This window comes from Notolepis coatsorum (genome assembly GCF_963971535.1).
Source record: "Notolepis coatsorum genome assembly, chromosome: 9".
NCBI lineage: Eukaryota > Metazoa > Chordata > Actinopteri > Aulopiformes > Paralepididae > Notolepis > Notolepis coatsorum.
This window is the reverse complement of record NC_140173.1, coordinates 112,005,577-112,020,159: the sequence shown is the minus strand read 5'-3', so window position 1 is coordinate 112,020,159 and position 14,583 is coordinate 112,005,577. Positions and strand designations below refer to the sequence as shown.

Genomic DNA, 14,583 nt, shown 5'->3' with positions numbered 1-14,583 from the left:
GGAACTATCTATGGGTTCAGCGTTTCCGTTAGCCGGTAATTACCGGTTTTTGACCGGCAAAATCTGTTGAAGTCCGACATATTTAATCTCTCCGGTCATAATGTCCGGTGAAAATAATTCCCTCTAAACACAATTAGATTATTTGAATTGTATTAAAATAGGCTAAAATTAAATAGCCTATGCGATGAACGAAACAAACAATCATTAAGCAGCCGGTCTAATAATGTCCAGCCGGTCTTGTCAGCGCGAGCTGGCTGCTGATATATTTGCGAGAAGCATCCATCTGCCGGCCGGCAGGGTGCAGTACTCCAATTCAGCCATTGGCAATTCAGCTGTTGGGTGGGGGCGCTGCTGAGCGGTTTCCAGACCGGACCTAAAAACACTGCTGCTCCATGCTTCACGTAAATATATCAGCAGCCAGCTCGCGCTGACAACAGAATGTCATTATTAGACCGGCTGCTTGGTGAAGCAACGATGAAACAAATGATTGTTTCGTTCATCGCATAGGCTATTTAATTTTAGCCTATTTTAATACAATTCAAATAATCAAATTGTGTTTAGAGGGAATTATTTTCACCGGACATTATGACCAGCACCAAGTCGTTGGGAGGTGGAGATATAAATCACGCAAACCCACGATAATGTTCAGTTCTTCGCTTGATATAATTAATATAAATGTCCAATATAACGGAATTCGTTAGCTCATAAAAATGTGATTATAACAGACTGCTGTTTATTAAGGTCGGGCAGACTGCCCACCGACACCTCAAGTCGGCAGCAGCACGAAGTCTCGAGGGACTTATTTTATTTGGAATATATTAATGACTGTATATACGCAAAAGTAGCCTAGTTTTAAGTTAAAATATTATAAATGCCTTGATGATGTCATTCTTTATATAGGCATATCAATTGTTTTTAAGCTCAATAAACTCTGACCGGAATTTATCCCATTTGTCCGGTAGATTGAAATCTACCGGACACTCAGACCTGCAAAAAAAAATTCTAACGGAAACCCTGGTTGGCGGGTCCCCACGGACATTTTAGTGTCACGGACCTTCAGCTCCAGTAACGTTAGGAGGTGATGGCATGCAGTGGAAAAGCGGCAATAGTCCCGGTTGGAGTTAGTAAAACACAGTTGTATGTTAGCCTTCTTGGATGTTGAATAAACGCCTATCATTGTCTTTAAACACCCCGCCTCTCAGACTCATTTTCTCCTCTGCTAGCTAGTAGCTACAATAACATTGCATTGACTGCATTAGCTGGCGGGCTACCATAGTTCAACATGCGTTGTGTTGTACAAACTGCTAACGCTATAGCAAGATGTGTGTAGGCCTATGTAATGTTAATGGCTATGTTTTTAAAGTCGTAATGAAGATTGATTCATATTGCGCTTGCCATTTTTACACAAACTGACTATTACCTGGCTGCAGTGCTGCTGCTGCAGCCAGCGCTCACCTCTCCCGGCTCGGCCAAATGACGCTTTTTATTTTTATTTGGGCATCCCCTGAACCGTACGATACACAGAGGCCCCGAACCGTGGGGGTCGTACCGTACGGTACACGGTTCGAATGCGTATCGTTCCACCCCTAGTATCGGAACATCTCTAGCTGAAAGGCTGGGGCAGGTGGCTGAAAGGCTGGGGGAGGTGTCTGAAAGGCTGGGGCAGGTGGCTGAAAGGCTGGGGCAGGTGGCTGAAAGGCTGGGGCAGGTGTCTTAAAGGCTGGGGCAGGTGGCTGAAAGGCTGGGGGAGATGTCTGAAAGGCTGGGGCAGATGGCTGAAAGGCTGGGGGAGGTGGCTGAAAGGCTGGGGCAGGTGGCTGAAAGGCTGGGGCAGGTGGCTGAAAGGCTGGGGGAGGTGTCTGAAAGGCTGTGGGAGGTGTCTGAAAGGCTGGGGCAGGTGGCTGAAAGGCTGGGGGAGGTGGCTGAAAGGCTGGGGGAGGTGTCTGAAAGGCTGGAGGAGGTGGCTGAAAGGCTGGGGGAGGTGTCTGAAAGGCTAGGGCAATTGGCTGAAAGGCTGGGGCAGGTGGCTGGGGGAGGTGGCTGAAAGGCTGGGGGAGGTGGCTGGGGGAGGTGGCTGAAGGGCTGGCGGAGGTCTCTACTTTGCTAGTTTGAGTTTCTGCGCGTTGACCAAAATACATGGCAGGTGCTAACCACTTGAAACCGGCACCATTGAGCCTAATTGAATCAAAAGTAAACTGAATTGAATTTGGATCAAATCGGGACCTTATGAATCAAAATCAAATGGGTTATCGTTAAGTCTTGATTGCATTGAATGTGGAACTTGTTCTGTTAATTTTCCAACAGACATCACCCATCCCATTCCTGACCTGACTGGTTACATCACAGAGGGACAAGTCTATGTGGAGCGTCAGCTGCACAACAGACAGGTACTGGACAGTTTTTCCGGCTCAGAATGGGACGCGGCCGTCTGTGGCAGTTGTATTAATCTGCGTACATGATTACCCGCTTTTAAAGCTTCAAGGCTATTTAGACGTTCATTTTATGTCTGTACTGATATATTGTGGAATGTGAAATGTAAGTGGGGGTATGACATTTTCACTCATCTTGGTATGAAATCTGATAAACATCAGTTATGTTTTGATCCACTTTTTCTCCCCATTTTCAAATTTTCTCTCATCCCAATTTCGTGTATCCAATTCTTCCCTCCCCTGTCTTGAACGTTGCTAGACTATGCCTCCCACAGGTCGGTTGCTTCCGTTGCACCGGCGTCACCAAACCGACCTGTAGGAGTCGCTGTCCACAACGTCAAATCCCCACCCACCGGCTTTCCCACCCTTTAACACTTGCCAATTGTGTTAGTATGAACGACCGGCCAGCCGGTAGCAACGCCGAGAGCTGGGCTCGAGCCCAGTGTCTCCTGCATTAGTGGCGAGCGCCTTGCCCACTGCGCCAATCAGCCGCCCAAACATCAGTTATGTTGAGACTTTCCCATGAAAGGCTGTCTACTTTAGATAAACATGCGATTCAAAAATATTTCATAATGTGAATATATATATAAGGCATATTTAATACCTCATTTCACACTTATTTGCTTCTTGTGCATCTGCGTTATGAAAATATCTATCACCTTTCCTACAGCATAGTATCCCATTATTTTGCGTGCCCATTTCTTTTATACATTTCTTTTGCTTAACACTCATTTTGCTGCAATACAAATTGTGTCCTAGGAGTACCGGTAGTTCCACTATTCACTTTATGGAGCAGCTCCAGGATTTATCTCTTGATGACACCATTGCTAGTGTGTTGTTTCTATGGTGTTCAGCTTAACACTTTTATCGCCAGGGTTAAATTCATAATTTACCATCCCTCGCCAGCCCTATTTAACCTGGAGAAGTTCCCCTTCTTTGCAGGGCTATAACTTTTTAAATTGTATTGCTAAATTGACATTACTATGGCCCATTCAACGTCCTATATCTATTGTTCAGGGTGTAGCAACGTTATACTTTTTCATTCACATATTCATACTAAAATACGGTCTAAAGCAGGGGTCAGCAACCTTTTTGACATGGAGTGCCTGTTTGAAATATTGTTGTAACTAGTGTGCCTCAACAATATTCCATGCATCGTAAAAATGTTTCTCATAATCAGGTCTTTTTAACACTTTGGTTGCCTAAGGTTAAATTAATGATATACCATAGATTGCCAGCGCTATTTGTCTATGGAGAAAGTCCCCTTCTTTGCAGGGCTATAACTTTTTAAATTCTATTGCTACATTGCCATTATTAGGGCCCATTCAAAGTCCTATATGTATTGTTCATTGTGTAGCAACGTTAAACTTTTTCATTCACATATTCATAGTAAAGTATGGTCTAATGTATAAGTGTTTTCATCTCTTTCTGCAGCTTTCTCCAGAACGTGATATATAGCCCCAAATGCATTATATTGATGATGAAATACAGTTTGATGGCAATCAGCGCGATATAAAAAATTCCAACTAGACGTACTTCTAGAAGTTACTACACGTCATCTGATGTTGACCGGATGGGCGAGGGGGCGTTTATAATTCCGTGGGCAGCGTTATACCAATCATCTAATGTGGGTCAAATGTTGATAATATCAGTTATTATCGAAGACGGTAACGTTACACGCTGAAACTCACCCCAGTCTCCGCGCGCCGTTGGGCGATCATCGTCGAGTAGAAATTTTATCATTATGGGATATATTATTACCCGGTCCATCTCCAGCTTGTATAATGGTATATACGTCCAAATCATGTTGTTTATCGAGTTATTGGCAATCGATCGCTATGTAGTGTGACGAGCTAGAGTGCCGGAACCTATACCGAGTGCCCGGAAGTAATATGGCCGACCAGCAAACCCTCTACTGCGCTTCCTGTTAAGCGGTTGCGCCGATCGGCCACCAGATGGCGCTCCTGAACCGCCAGAGAGCTCAGTGGGTCCTGCTGGTGGATCTCAGGCCAGCGGAGGGACATTATGAATCCGATCGCAGATTTTTGAAATATTGATATAAGGACGCTGTACAGCGTCCCCCGGCAACTTTAGCATGGCCAGGAAAGACGTCTAAAGACGGGTCCCGGCACTCAAAGTGTTAATGATAATTTTTACATTATTATATTATTGTTATTGTTATTATTAACAATATTATTATGATGGTTGTATCAACCCTAAATCTGGGGGGGGGGGATGCAATGCAGACAAACAGCTGCATACAGTGCGACCATTTCACTCACATTTGCCCATTCATTTTTGGACACATCACACACCATCGGTGTGTGTACTGTACGTGTGCTGTCATAGCTCCACCTACAGGCCTAATGGAGAACACCAGGAGAACACCAGGATGTGAATGGAGGGTGAATGTGAGGTATATCGTGTAAATACGTTTTGATTGATCGCAAGACTACACTGTAAAAAAATAAATAATAAGTTACCGGAACTTAAAAATATTGAGTTAATTTACTGTGCATTAAGGTTTTCAGTTTTCAATCCATAATAACGAACAGAAAAATAAGTACACAACCACATTATTTCAACCTAATAAAACTATGTTTATTGTCATTGTTTTAAGAACACAAGTTGAGTTGGTAATACTCACATTTTGAGAAGAAAATGGCTTTTAACATGTGCAATGTTCAATGAAATAGACAAATAAATAATAGAAGTTGTTGATTAATCCCACTGGTCACAATGGTGACCGTAATAATGTTTTTGTTATAAGGCTCTGCAAATGTTACTGAATGATGTAGCAATGTATTTCCAGCTAAATTGAAATAATAAACAAATAAAGGGTCTCAATTAAATATGTGGTAGTAAAAAGAACCTGTGGGAGGATTTCAACAAGATAAATGCGACAAAATATTTCACTATACTATTTCAAAGCAAAAAAAAATATATATAATATTTATTTTATTTTTTTTATGCTGCCCCCTGTGCCTATTGATTGATTTGATTGAAAAGTTTATTAACAGATTGCAGAATGGGTACAGTACAGTACAGCTCAATACATACAATTGTTAAGAGGATGCAGACCTGAGAAAGACTTTCGTCTTGTTTCCATCAGGGTCCCCCATTTTCAATTCATCATAAATGAAAATGCCCCTGCGTGCCTGTGCAGGCACGCGTGCCTAGGGTTGCCTACCCCTGGTCTAAAGTATAAGTATGTTTTTATCGTTTTCTGCAGCTTTCTCCAGAACATGATTTATAGCCCCAAATGCATTATATTGATGATGAAATACAGTTTGATAGGAATCTGTGCGAGATAAAAAATTTCAACTGGACGTGCTTCTAGGAGTTACTAAGTATGATCTGATGTTGACCGGATGGGCGGGGGGGTCGTTTATAATTCCGTGGCCAACGTTATATGATGCATCTAGTGTGGGTGATATGATCATTAGAGCAGTTAGTATCGAACACATTGAAAAATAACGCTGGATCTTACCGTATCTACCTCGCGCCGTTGGACGATGAGCGTGGAACTGAAATTTCCCTATTATGGGATGTAGAGATATCCGATCCATTTCCAGGTTGTATAATAGTATATACGTCCAAATCATGTTGTTTATCGAGTTATTTGCAACCGATCGATGTCGAGTGTGTCAAGATGGAGTCCCGCTAACGATAGCGAGTGCCCAGACGAAATATGGGTGAGCACCACTTCATCCGCATCACTTCCTGTTTGGGCGATCCACCGATCGGCCACCAGATGGCGCTCTTGAACCGTTGGAGAGTTGAGAGGGGCTCAACAGTACATATCATGTCTCCGGGGGAGAAATATGATTTCGATCATAGATTTTTGAAATATTGATATCAAAGACGCTGCCCAGCGTCTTCGGCAGAATGAGCATGGCGGGGAAAGACTCTGCCCAGCGTTTTTGGCGATTAAAGTGTTAAGGAGAGACGTGTCCATATTCACAAATTGAAACTGAGCTGTACAGTATTATAGAAATACCATAACTGTATTATACAAGTAACTGTAACATGTAGATTGTATTTTAGGGTGACTTATCCCAGTTTAAGTCTGGTTTCATTATATTTAATGTGTAATTAGACTACACTGTGCTTCCTTTTCATTTGATGTGTAATTGGTAGTGCTGTCAATAGATTTTTTTTTTTTTTACTAATTAATCTCACAATTTTCTGTAATTAATCTAGATTAAAAATAGCATTTTTCTACTTAAAACCGAAGCTTGTAACAGATATTCACTTGAGTAAAATCATGGAATTAATGTAAAATCAACACAAAGAAAGTATATTTAGATTAATTTCAATTCATTTGAATACAGTTTATCTCCTGTGAAATACAAATGTTCAACAAAACCATCAACATTGGCTCAGCTAGACCTTTCTTATATCCGCAGCGCTAAGATTGAAGATTTTTCACTCCATAGATTAATCTAGATTAATTTATTTTAATGCTTTAAATAATTTTTATTAATCAAGATGATAGTATGGGCATACGAAGGGGGGAAAGGAAGAGTAATATCAGCACTATACCGGGCTATAATGAACAGCAATGGACACACGACCGATTACATAAGGGAGAAATGGGAGAGAGAACTAGAGATGGGAATAACAGAGAAGGAATGGGGTAACATATGCAAGGTGCAACATTCAACAACAGGATCGAGGGTATGGAAAGAGTTTGGATGGAAAAACATAATCAGATTCTTTATAACCCCAGAGTTGAAGGGAAAGTATGCACCAACACAAAGGGCATGCTGGAGGATGTGTGGGAAGGAGGGGGCAAATCACACACACATATTCTGGGGATGTCAGAAGCTGAAGGGGTATTGGGAGGAGATAGGGGAGGCAATGATCAGAATATTAGGATACGGGTTACCACAAACGGGACTGGTGCTTTACTTAGGGGACCTGACACACGAGGGAATACAAGGGGGGGACAAGTACTTAATAAAGATAATGTTGATATCGGCCAGAAAAGCAATAACGAGACTGTGGTACAAAGAAGACTCACCGACAATGGGTAGGAATAGTAGAGGAGATACAGGATATGGAGAGGATAACACACATGCTGAGGCTACGGGAAGAGACATTTGGGGAAAGTGGGAGGATTATAAGGGGAACGAAAACGACATCACAGAGGAAGGAACAAATGAAACACAAGAGGGCGAAGGGTAAAGGAGGAAAGAGGTTCAAGGAGGGTCTCTGAACCCATGTCACACACTTAATGTTTTCTATTTTCATTTTTGTTTAAGGTACGACAACTGTTTTATGTTTTTACATTTTATTATTTATGTATGTGGAAATTTAGCTTAAGTCAGTGTTTTTTATTTCCATTTTGAGTATTAAAATTTTTATTGTTTTTGTCTTTATCGTTTATGTCTGTTTAATAGTACTGTAGATCAGGGGTGCAGTCGTAATATGGGCGGAGGCCAAACGGTATCCTATTATTATGCAAAGTCTAGGCACTTATCACCTAGACTTTGCATAATAGGATGCGCGCACTTCGAAGCCCAAACGCCGTTTGACCGCGGTTGCCCAGCACTGCACCACTGCTGTAGATGTCATTGTATATGTTGTGGTGTATGTCTATAAATGTTTAATAAAAATGTAAGTTTAAAAAAAATCTCAAGTTAAAGCATTAATTTTGACAGCCCTAGTAATTAGACTACACTAGGGCTGACCTTCGAAGCTTTTTTTGGCAATCGAAGCTTCGGGGCCGAGCTTCGATTTTAATTCGAAGCTTCGAGATTTTTTTTTATTATAATAGATATATACTTTTTTTTTATCTTATGTTGTGGGACTTGTACAGCACTTTGGTAAACTTTGTTGTTTTTAAATGTGCTCTATAAATAAAGTGGATTGGATTAATTAATTAAGTAGCCCCTTTCGTGACTGTGACGCAGCCAACAAGGTTTCACTCGGCTGCGCTGCCTGGGTGCAGTGGGTCTGCTCTCACAGCCAACGACATGACATTACATAATTATGTTGCAACCTTCGTCTATCAAGCAAACAATTACATTATATTTAATTTATAATTTATAATATCAGACAATGCACCTACAAAAGCAGATGATTACAATTAAATTAGCCAACTTGGTAACACATTAGTCATAGCAGCATAGGCATAGCCTTATTAATGTTTTGTGTGGCGTCGCCGTCGTGTACAACGATACTTACGTTTTTTAGGTGATTTGACAAAGTTGTTGTAGAGTTGTGATATGCCATTTTCTTCTGGCATATCTGGCACTCTGCTTTTTGGGCATTGTCTTTGCATATTTTAAAGTGTAACCACATGTCTGATGACTTCTTCGTCGACATGTCTGCTGCACATGTCCTTGTTGTTTTCAACACAGATAATCTCCACGTGCTTGTTGTTGGAGGCAAAACTTCGTTTTTTTTTTTATGTTCGAAGCTTGTGCCATCGAACGAAGCTTCGAAGTATTTAAGACAGCCCTAGACTACACTGTGCTTCCTTTTCATTTTATGTGTAATTAGACTACACTGCTTCCTTTTCATTTGATGTGCAATTAGACTACACTGTGCTTCCTTTTCATTTGATGTGTAATTGGACTACACTGTGCTTCCTTTTCATTTGATGTGTAATTAGACTACACTGTGCTTCCTTTTCATTTGATGTGTAATTGGACTACACTGTGCTTCCTTTTCATTTGATGTGCAATTGGACTACACTGTGCTTCCTTTTCATTTGATGTGCAATTGGACTACACTGTGCTTCCTTTTCATTTGATGTGTAATTAGACTACACTCTGCTTCCTTTTCATTTGATGTGTAATTAGACTACACTCTGCTTCCTTTTCATTTGATGTGTAATTAGACTACACTCTGCTTCCTTTTCAGATATATCCTCCCATCAATGTGCTGCCTTCTCTGTCCCGTCTGATGAAGTCGGCCATTGGCGAGGGAATGACCAGGAAGGACCATGCTGATGTTTCTAACCAGCTGGTAAAACAAAAGATACTCTAATAACTCATTAAAAGCTGAACCAATAGGATGATAATGGAACAGTGTTTCCAAAGTGGGCAGGACCTTTACACAGACACCATTGTTAATACACTTGAGACTCGCTGGACTCACATCGGTTTAGTGTCTGAATGTTCAGAATACTTTCAATCAATACTTTTGTAACAAATGGTTCATCACAACACGATCCATTATACCTCTAGTTAAGTAGAGCCAGAAACGGTCTCGTCTCTAGTTAGTGATGTAAATGTGCAAATATATATTTTTTTATATATGTTTTTTTTTTTTTCCCAGTGCAACCAACATTTACACATTATATGTACTTGAAAATGTTCTATTTGAAACACAAAACGGAATACAAAGGACGGCAGATATCAAGACAAAGTGACAGGCAGACAAACAAACAGTTTCAGAGAGATTATAGTAATGGTAATAAGAAATATATAAAAGAAATAAAAATTAAGTAAATAAGAAAAGAAATAAGATATTTTATTTTTATTTTATTTTTTTAAAAGTGAGTACAGCGATTCATAGGTCAACCAACTCTGGTGTTGATTTGGTGCATCAAAGGAGAAAGTTTGAAGGGGAGGGATGAGTGAGTAGTGTACCAAGGGTATTGTGTGAGTGAGTGGGAAGGTGGATCCTCTCAACATAAGAAAAGAAGGGAGCCCACATAGAAAATAACTTGGTCTGTAGATCCTCGGAGTGTGTGTCGGCTTTTTTCTAGTTTAATAGTTAAGAATAGATTTAATCCAAAGGGCATGAGAAGGGGGTGAGGAGGATTTCCACTGAAGTAGGATTAACCGTCTCGCTAACAAAGTAACAAAAGCCAAGACCTCTTTATTAGTATTTGTCAGTTGTAATAAGGGTGAGGAAACACCAAATAGCGCAGTCAATGGGTCTGGTTCCACCTTAGTACTGCATATTTCAGAGAGTGTATTGAAGATATTTTTCCAAAGATCCACTAGGGATGGACAGCTCCAAAACATGTGCACATGGTTTGCTGGGGACCGATTACATCGTGGACAGTTAGGTTTCACACTTTTGTAAATTCTGGATAGTCTCATTGGAGTCCAGTGAGCTCGGTGGATGATTTTGCATTGGATGAGACCATGCCGAGCACAGATGGAAGAGGTGTGAACCTTTTTGAGTGCTTTTTCCCACATGTCGTCATATCTCATCCCCCAATTCCTCCTCCCTTGAGGACTTAATAATATTTAAGGAGGTGGACTGTAGTGAGCATAGCTGCCTATAAATTCTCGACAGCGAGCCCTTTAGAGTGGAAAGAGGGGTAAGAAAAATGTCAAGTTGTGTTTCACCAGGAAGGATGGGGAACTGGGTATCTAAGCTGCGGACATGGCTCCGGATCTGTAAAAACCTAAAAAAATTACTTCTGGGGAGACCGTGCTTAACCGATAATTGTTCGAACGTAGCAAAGGTATTGTCGATATAATAGAGATCTTTAAATGTTCTAATACCGAGACTAGTCCATATTGAGAAAGCGCCATCAATCATAGATGGGGGGAAGGCCGGATTTGAGGCCACCGGGGCAGCAAAAGATGTTGCATGAAAGCCAAAGTGGCATCTAGATTGGTTCCAAATTTTCATTGTTGATTTGACACATAAATTTTTTGTAAAGGGGATATAAGGGCCTAAACTAGTGGCGTGGGCGAGAGAGGTCAGTGATGCCGGTACGGACGAGGCTGCCTCCATCTCCAGCCAAACTGGAGGTGAGGACATCTCACTATACTGTAGCCAAAACTGAACGGTCCTAAAGTTAGCAGCCCAGTAGTAGAACCTAAGTTCCGGTAGCCCGAGGCCTCCATCTGATTTGGGCCTCTGTAAGAGCTGCTTTCTTATCCTGGGAGGCTTCTTATCCCATATATAAGACAAAATCAGGCCATCAATTTTCTTAAAAAATGCATTGGGGAGAAAAATAGGTAGGCATTGAAAGAGATACAAAAATCTTGGGAGGGTGTTCATTTTAACAGTTAATTCTTGCGGCTAGAGAGAGGTGTAGTATAGACCAGCGTTTAAAATCATCCTTAGTATGAGTTAGGAGGGGGGAAAAGTTGGCCTGAAAGAGTTTGTTGAATTTGTCTGTAACATGTACCCCAAGATAAGTAAAGCCATCGTGGGCAATCCTAAATGGCAGATTGTGTAAAGGAGACTTTTTTGCTGCTATATTAAGTGGCATCAGTTCGCTCTTGTTAAGGTTCAATTTATACCCAGATAAGCTACCAAAGGATTCAATAGTGATGAGGGCAGCGGGGACAGAAACCGAAAGATCAGATGTATACAATAATAAATCGTCCGCATACAACGATACCTTATGTTCATGGCCGTATCTAACTATACCTTTGATGAGAGGGTTAAGGCGGAGTGCTATTGCAAGAGGTTCTATGGCAAGGGCAAATAATAAAGGACTTAAAGGGCAACCTTGACGTGTTGAGCGCTGTAGGGGAAACCAACTGGATTGTGTGTCATTAGTGCTGACTGAGGCTTGAGGGGATGAATACAAAAGTCGTATCCTAAGTAGTGAATTTAGAGCCAAAGCCGAATTTATTTAGAGTGTAGAAAAGGTATTTCCATTCCACCCTGTCGAATGCCTTCTCTGCGTCTAGGGATATGACAGCCTCAGAAGTATTGGTCATAGAGGGGTTATGTATGATGTTAACTAAACGTCTGAGATTAAAGAATGAGTGTCTATTTTTTATAAATCCTGTTTGATCAGGTGAGATAATTGATGGAAGGACTGATTCTAAACGTATTGCTAGGAGCTTGGCTAAGATTTTATAGTCTACATTTAGTAGGCTGATTGGACGATATGAAGCACATTCCAGAGGGTCTTTGTTTTTTTTAAGTATTAGAAAGATCGTGGCTAAGGTAAGAGTCTGTGGGAGAGTGCCATTTACAAATGCGTCATTGTACATTTCGTTTAGGATAGGGGCTATTTTAGGAAGAAACTTCTTGTAGAACTCTGCTGAGTAGCCGTCCGGTCCTGGACTTTTCCCGGATTGAAGCGATTTTACGGCCATAGATAGTTCTTCAGTAGTAAGTGGCTGTTCTAATTTTCCAACCGGATCTTGGCTAATTAAAGGAATATCGAGGGAGTGGAAGAAGTCATCTAATTCTGAGATATCTGGTTCGTTTTCAGATGTATATAAAGATTGGTAGAAACGCTTAAATTCGTTATTGACCTCTTTGGGGTCTAAGGATATCCCAGACGATGTGCGGACTTTAGGAATCTGGTGTGAAGACGAGACCTGGCGCAGCTTGTGAGCCAGTAATTTATTGGCTTTATCTCCTTGTTCGTAATAAGTGCTTCTAGATTTGATAAGCAGTTCAGTAACCTGATCTGTCAGTAGTGTATCATGTTCTGCTTGCAAAGCTAGACGTTCCTTATAAGCATCTGGAGATGGTGATACAGCATATATTGTCTAATTGAGCGATACTGCGCTTCACCACAGGTATTTATATAAATGTGCAAATATTAAGCATGTTGTATAGTGAAGTGTTTTATTTTATCCACGATGCTTATTGACATATTTTTATATTACGATAGTTTGTCATTTGATATTTCATCACATAGTATAGGCCATTTATTTGTGTGAAATGGGGAAATGTTATTTCTTTGTGGTTTAAAGGGCCACTTTCTTTTATACTGATTTATTTTGCACATAATCTCACACACAACTTACATTAATTTACAGTTATTGAGAGTAAATTAGTTTGAATATGGCCACCAGTGATGTCATCTGGGACATAATTGAATCCTTGTGTTGTGGTAATTACAGCATCATGTAACTGTTAGATAAAAAAAAATGGCAATACCTTGTCTTATATGGACTGCTACATTATAATTTCATTGAGCTGTAATTAACAAATTTTTTCTTTATAAAACTTGCTTGAAAAAGGGGCATGATATTCTGACCCTGATATTATTTTACCCTAGACTCCAATTGTCTCAAATCTGATTAAACCACAACCTTGCAGGAGCTATGAACCTGATTTTCTGCCTGTCCCATTCTCTACCAGTATGCCTGCTATGCTATTGGTAAGGACGTGCAGGCCATGAAGGCTGTGGTGGGAGAGGAGGCCCTCACCTCCGATGATCTGCTCTACCTTGAGTTCCTGCAGAAGTTTGAGAAGAACTTCATTGCTCAGGGTAAGAAGACTTGACAAACTCCAAAAATAAAGCAATTAACTGGGAGGGAAACACCAGAAAACGGCTACCGAAAATCTGGTATCATGAACCGTGTCATGCACTTTGCCATACAGGGCGGATGAGATGGGGTGTGGTCCAATGAGATTAGGGAGGCGATGGGTTTATACTAGGGATGGGCTCGAGTAATGTTTTCCCAGATCAAGTACTCGCATGAATTACACTAGTGCTCGAGCAATGTTTAGGGAAATCTATTTTTAGAACGCATTTTAAAGCACATGGCAGCAGCAATAACCAGATATTGCATGGAAACGCACACTACCAATTTTATTATCTCTCGCTCCACGGACACAATGCACAGCAATGTACCTGATGCTTATTGCTTACTGTCAGTCAAAACAGTTACCATTAAAATAATTACCTCTACTCAAAATGACGTCTATGAGAAGTTTCAGTCTGGTTTTAGACCTCGTCATAGCACTGAGACTGCTCTTTTAAGAATGTTTAATGATCTTGTTTTAACTGTGGACTATGGGTGGGCTGCTATCATGGTAACATTGGATTTGACCGCTGCCTTTGATACGGTGGATCATAAGACCCTTTTATCCCAACTAGAACAGTGTGTTGGCATCAGAGGTGCTGCCCTTATGTTACTTCAGTCGTACCTGACTTCAAATGTGGCCCCTCTTACCTGTGGTGTTCCCAAGGCTCCATCCTGGGCCCCTTGCTGACATTAAGATTTGGATGGACCTAAATTTCCTCAATCTTAATGACGGTAAAACAGAGGTAATTGTGTTTGCGCATCTGGACCATTTAAAAAACTCTGCTGGTGTTTTAGGGCCCCTCAATGCCAAAAACACAATTTTATAAAAAGCCATGGTGTCACTTTTGATAGTGATTTTAATAGGGATGGGCGTGAGTACTCTCGGCTATGAGAATACTCGCGGCTATGAGAAAACTTGAACCAGCTTGTGAGAATTTGTTGTAGCCAGC

The 14,583-nt window shown here is 41.0% G+C and overlaps 1 protein-coding gene across 1 annotated transcript in view; it reads left to right on the top strand.

The window, feature by feature from the left end:
- atp6v1ba (ATPase, H+ transporting, lysosomal, V1 subunit B, member a) overlaps positions 1-14,583 on the top strand; it is a 122,808-nt gene that overhangs the window by 103,894 nt on the left and 4,331 nt on the right. Inside the window, exons 11-13 of the mRNA XM_084321147.1 lie at positions 2,305-2,387; positions 9,303-9,407; positions 13,464-13,593. Coding sequence (XP_084177273.1) covers positions 2,305-2,387; positions 9,303-9,407; positions 13,464-13,593 — 318 coding nt within the window. The remainder of the gene's footprint in view (positions 1-2,304; positions 2,388-9,302; positions 9,408-13,463; positions 13,594-14,583) is intronic.